This window comes from Coffea arabica, chromosome 10e (assembly GCF_036785885.1).
Source record: "Coffea arabica cultivar ET-39 chromosome 10e, Coffea Arabica ET-39 HiFi, whole genome shotgun sequence".
NCBI lineage: Eukaryota > Viridiplantae > Streptophyta > Magnoliopsida > Gentianales > Rubiaceae > Coffea > Coffea arabica.
Window position 1 is genome coordinate 46,551,087 of NC_092328.1, and position 5,933 is coordinate 46,557,019.

The following is a 5,933-nucleotide window of genomic DNA, read 5'->3' on the forward strand; positions in this document are numbered from 1 at the left end:
AACTTTTGTTGTTTGAAATCCTTGGCGAAATATTACAGAAAGACAGATAAAACGGTGGTTAGTACATAAATGTTTATGACAGGGAAAATGGTACGTCTGTTAATCACATTTGAAACATTTTCATTGGTGAATGACCAAAAGTATCAGGCTTGTCCAATAGTTGATCATTGACCAAGATAAAACCTGCCATGGTAGAGCCGTAGAGGTACGATCTTTTCGTACCTCTTAGTGCACAGGACATTCCTTTGTTTCATCTAGCTAATAATCTACCAACTCATTTCTTCACAAATGCACCTTTTATGGTCACGTCTACGAAAGCCTTTACAGGATCTTTACCCTAAAAATCAATTCACCGACTCCCATTTGATGTCAGAAATTCTTCTACTTTACTCCAAGATTGACTGTTAATAATAATGAGACAATGACCACTTTGAATTAGGGGTGCGCAAAATTATCTGCTAATCCGAAAATCCGTCATATTCGATCTGATCCGATCCAAAAATTAGGATATTTGATTTTTATTATTTGATCGGATCAAAAGAGGGTCGGGTATCCGCTAAGATACGGGGCGAGTTAGAGTCACATAATTAAAAATTCGCGGGTATCCGATCCGCCCCGCATATATATATTTTTTATTTTTATACACACTATAAAATAATAAGTTAGAACCAAATAAGTAATTTTATTGAACAAATTGCATTACAAATATGAGAGACTATAGTTTATTTACAAGATTCATTTGTAAAGGTCATGATCTTATATTTTATAGAAAAAAGTTTAATTAATGTGGAACATATATATTAAAAATTGTGCTACTTATTTCAAACTTTTATTGATTTTGATTTCTTTTAATTTTTTTCCTTTATCTTATATTCTCTTCATATGCTTGTTTCTTGGTGGGAAACCTTTTTTTAGAAAAAAAAAATTATTAAATCTTAGATGAATGTGTAAAATATAAAATTAAATTAGTATAAATCATTTTTTTAAAAAAATTAAATGATAAACGGGACGGAACGGGTACCCGCTGATCCGACCCTATCTTATCGGGTACCCGCTGATATGCGGGGCAGGTAAAAATCAGAAAATGACTGACCTGTAAGGTGCAGGTCGAATCAATCAAATGGTGAATGGGACGGGTATACGACCCGCGCCAACACCTACTTTGAATTATCACACCATCCTTCTTGATAGGATTGGTACTAGAGGTAGGGAGGGGAGTCGGCTGCATCCGGTCTTCTTTTCATAGATGTCATTCACGCAATATTATATTTCGAAGTCATTGCATGGCTAAGCTGCAAAAAAGTACGAACACTTGTTATTATATAGCTTAAGATTCAAAACGTTAGAGCATAACCCTCCACCTAACACAATTGAATAATGAATATTCACGATTGTCAAATCTGTCAAAGCACAGTTTGAGGACAACCCATTCCAACCTGCAAAAGATTTTTTACTTTTCTAAAGTTGTTGAGAGCTGTAAAAAGACTTACCATGCTTACATCTTCCGAGCCTTGGGAGTTAAAAATGAAGGCACTGAGTGCTATAAAAAGGGGGCTAGAGGCTGCCTAGAAGCATATCAGCCTAAAACAAGAATTTGTAGTTATGATGGGAAGCAAAGCAAAAGCAATGGGGTCTGGGCTGACTCCTCTTCTTACCACTCTTTTAGTGGTATTTGTTGCTCTTGGCTTGCCCTCAGAAACTGCAGCTGATGATCACTACAAGTATTCATCTCCTCCTCCTCCTTACCACTATCCCTCACCACCACCTCCAGAGCATTTACCTCCACCAGTGTACAAATACAAGTCCCCACCACCACCTCATCATGTTTACAAGTACAAATCTCCACCACCCCCACCACCACACCCAGTTTACAAGTATAAGTCGCCACCACCACCTCCTCATCCGGTACCACACCCAGTTTACAAGTATAAGTCACCACCACCACCTCCTCATCCGGTACCACACCCAGTTTACAAGTATAAGTCACCACCACCACCTCCTCATCCGGTATACAAGTATAAGTCTCCTCCGCCACCACCACACCCAGTTTACAAGTATAAGTCACCACCACCACCTCCTCATCCGGTACCACACCCAGTTTACAAGTATAAGTCACCACCACCACCTCCTCATCCGGTATACAAGTATAAGTCTCCTCCGCCACCACCACACCCAGTTTACAAGTATAAGTCACCACCACCACCTCCTCATCCGGTACCACACCCAGTTTACAAGTACAAGTCACCACCACCTCCTCCCCCAGTTTACAAATACAAGTCTCCACCACCACCAGTTTACCACTACAAGTCACCACCACCTCCTCCCCCAGTTTACAAATACAAGTCTCCACCACCTCCTCACCACTACTAAGCAATTGCTTCTGAGGTAATAACACTTGTTCAATATACCCACTTCTGCATGATAAAACATATCTCTATCAACACAAACTGTCATGTCTATCATGCTAAGTGCCTTCACTTCATCCACCAAAATGACTGCTAGAAAATTTTTTTTATGTTACCAAAGAAAGGCATCATTTTTTCCCTCTGTTATCAAGAACTTGTACAGTATATAGATTAAAGAGTTTTTTTTTAACTAGCTTATCAACTTAGAAATGCATATAGCTGATAGCCAGCTGAATATTTGCAGGCACAGGAGAAGGAAACCAGTGTTTGAGACCTTCTTGAAGATGTAGAAGCATAAGAATAAAAGCCCAATGTGAAGATGATGATTTCAAGTTTTTCTACGTTACCATTTCTTTATCGAAATTGGTTGTAGCGCCTTAGTTCCTTTGTTTATGGGATTTGTATCGTTTTACGTACCATGCAGTACATGTCATGTTTGTAAGGTTTTCTATCCTGCCGGCAAACCGCAGGTTCCATGTAATAAATGAATACTATTTATATTACGACACTTTTCTCTGTTTCTCTTATATTTTGTCTTTAATATTCTTAATCATATTTTTAACAAAAATATTCAAATACTTAGGTAATCTGGTCTAATGCTAATTGTATGTTTTACTTTTCTTTTTCACCTGCTCCCCTTTTCAACTCAAAAGGATGCAATAGTTTGTGATCACTGTTTAAGACCGAAACGTGATACTAATGAATATATCATTGAAACTCAAGGAAACTAACATTATGAAAAGTGTAAATCTTGATTTGATGCAACTATTTATTCGTGGAATCTATAGTTACAAAACTCAAATTCTGACTGCGCTATTGATAAAGTATTAATGACGCTATCATCATTATTTATCCCTAACTAGTTTCGACTACAACAGAACCCAATATTTTTCCCCATGATAAACTAACTCTTGTGCTTTTTCTTTAGAAGATGAAAGGAAATAATTGCTCGCATAATCTCTAATGATTACAAAAGCAGCCAAAAAAAAAATAGTAGGACACTCTTCCCATGACCCTTAAGATTTTACATATCGAATGAATTAAGGAACATAGGATCTTCGTGCTGCACAGCAAATTCATGCTTGTGATGCAAGTACTAAAAATGCATCCACATATGCTTCATGAATTTGGGATATCATCATAGTTTTTTAAGCATTTTTTTTATTTTGTGATTACATTTCTTGTCTGACAGCTGGACTCAATCGAAAAACACAAGTAACAATAATATCTCGAAGTATGATCAGTTCCAACTTTCAAGCTTACGAAATTGTCAAAAGAGAAAACAAAAAATAAGGGCTGTCAAAACTTTCTTAGTGAATCTGACTTCGTATTACGTGATAACGATATGGAATTGATGTCAAAACTCTCTTCTCTGAAGACATCTAACTCGTAAATGAGAATTTTATATGGGGTTTTCATGGCAAACCGAATTCTGAAATGTGAAAGGATATCATGCTAACCTTCTTCAATCTTTTTTTTTTTCTTGTTTCTACCAAAATTAAACGGATCAAAATTGCAGTGTATCTCTTATGGAACATGATTTCATATCATCTTCTATTAATCCATAAAAGTGCTCTTTTTGCAAATCTCAGTCATTCATTCTTTTGCTGCCCAACTGCGGATTAGCCAAAGAACCATAAGCTTTCTAATCAAGTATTCACCATCAAGAAAATTCAACAAATTGAACTCAAAAATATACTCTATTTTTCTTCTTAACCTTCATCAGTTCTGGGCTCTCCAGTTTTCTTGAAGTACAAATGGCTAGTTGAAGGTAGGGCTGCAAACGAATCGAGCTGCTCGCGGCTAGTTGAAGGTAGGGCTGCAAACGAATCGAGCTGCTCGCGAGCGGCTCGAGTCGAGCTCGAGCTCAGAATATTAAGCTCGTTAGCTCGCGAGCCGGCTCGCGAGCTTGGGTATATATATATATTTTTTTATTTTTATTTTTATTTAATAATAAAATTACGTATATTATATATTTTTTTTTATTTTTTTTTATAGTAAAATTACGTATATATCCTTAATATTTTATTATTTATTAAGAAAAAAATATTATTTTATTTATTTTTTTAAAATAAAATAATTATTTTTTATTTTTTTCCGAGCTCGAGCTCGGCTCGACTTGATTCGAGTCGAGCTCGAGCTCGAAATTTGCCGGCTCGAGCTCGAGCTCGAGCTCGAGCTTGGTAAAATTTAGTCGAGACTCGGCTCGATTAGCTCAAAGCTCGACTCGGCTCGGCTCGTTTGCAGCCCTAGTTGAAGGACAGCAAATTATCATCTCATAATAATGTCATCATGACGAATGATCAATAGAACAAATAAAGGAAGCATTAAAATGGAAAAAAAAAATTAGGGTATCATTAAGCATGCATTGGAGCAGGAGGATCAGGCCTCCGAATCTAATTAAATGTGAAATGATTGGTAGGGACGTTCGGAAGATTACATATAAGACTTTGAGAGATTTTGAAAGGTACACATATTAGCCAGAGAAAATAAGAGTCCGTCAAAGTGTCCCATAATTGGAGTTGAATAGTCTGCTTTTAAAAAATAGGGGAGTTTCGACAACTCATTGCATGGTGACGTCAAGATCATTATCTGACAACTAATTGAAAAGACTTCTACTGTTTTGCACATGTCGAGGGTCTAAGTTATTTGTCCTATAAAAAAAAGTTATTTGTCCTATTATTTTTTGTTCTTGTTGAAATTGTTTAGTTATGATGTTATTATCATGAATTTCATGGCTGAGAAATAGTTATATGGTACTATTAATTATTCTCTCTTCTTATTGAAATTGTTTTGTTGAGATGTTATTATCTTGAATTTCACGTCTGAGAAATAGTTAGCTGGCATGTTATTGGAGTTATGCTAATATTGATGTTAAAAAATATATTTTATATTTTTAATTCTGTAAGCACACAAAATATAAGGCTGACCCACTATTAAAAAAAATTATTTTTGGACCCACTATAAAATTCGAATATTATCCACCACGCCTGACATCTGACTTGCTAATCTTTTGCTTCCTAAATTAAACTTTTGCCCACAGTTAAACACTTGACCACCCACTTTTTTTTTTTTGATATATTCTGTTCCCTGCAGGCTATACAGAAGAACCCCAAAAAAAAATGTATCGGTTGACATTCAATTTTTTGGAGGAAGGAGGTAGGCACACACACAATCCTGTGAATGTAGCCAGGAAGTTGGATGTGCAAAACTTAGATGTGCCCATTCTTGTCTTTTTTTCTTTTTTTTTTTCAGTTAGGGGTATCCGGGCCTACACCCGACTAATCCCCTAACCCTAGGAGAGCGGGCCCCACCGATCCTCAGGAAGATATCCCAGGCTGAATCGAAACCAAGACCGACGCCTTAACTAAGAACGCGAAACCCAGCCGAGCAACCCGTGGGGGGCTATGCCCATTCTTGTCTAAGCCATCAAGAAATTCTATAGTTCTATTTGATTTCATGATTAAAAAGAAAAAGAGCACAATATCGTCTTAAAAATTTGTCAATACAAATAGTAAATACTTGTAC

General features: G+C 36.5%; 1 protein-coding gene across 1 annotated transcript; it reads left to right on the top strand.

Annotated features, from left to right (window-relative positions):
- Window positions 1-1,564: 1,564 nt before the first annotated feature.
- On the top strand, window positions 1,565-2,932 carry LOC113711966 (uncharacterized). The gene is made up of 2 exons (XM_027235224.2): window positions 1,565-2,385; window positions 2,650-2,932. The coding sequence occupies exon 1, from the start codon at window positions 1,603-1,605 to the stop codon at window positions 2,368-2,370; it is 768 nt and encodes a 255-aa protein (XP_027091025.2). The 5' UTR covers window positions 1,565-1,602; the 3' UTR covers window positions 2,371-2,385; window positions 2,650-2,932.
- The last annotated feature ends 3,001 nt before the right edge of the window (window positions 2,933-5,933 follow it).

What these genes read in the sequence shown, in the direction of transcription:
- LOC113711966 (XM_027235224.2), top strand. Translation starts at nt 1,603, where the DNA reads ATGATGGGAAGCAAAGCAAAAGCAATGGGGTCTGGGCTGACTCCTCTT.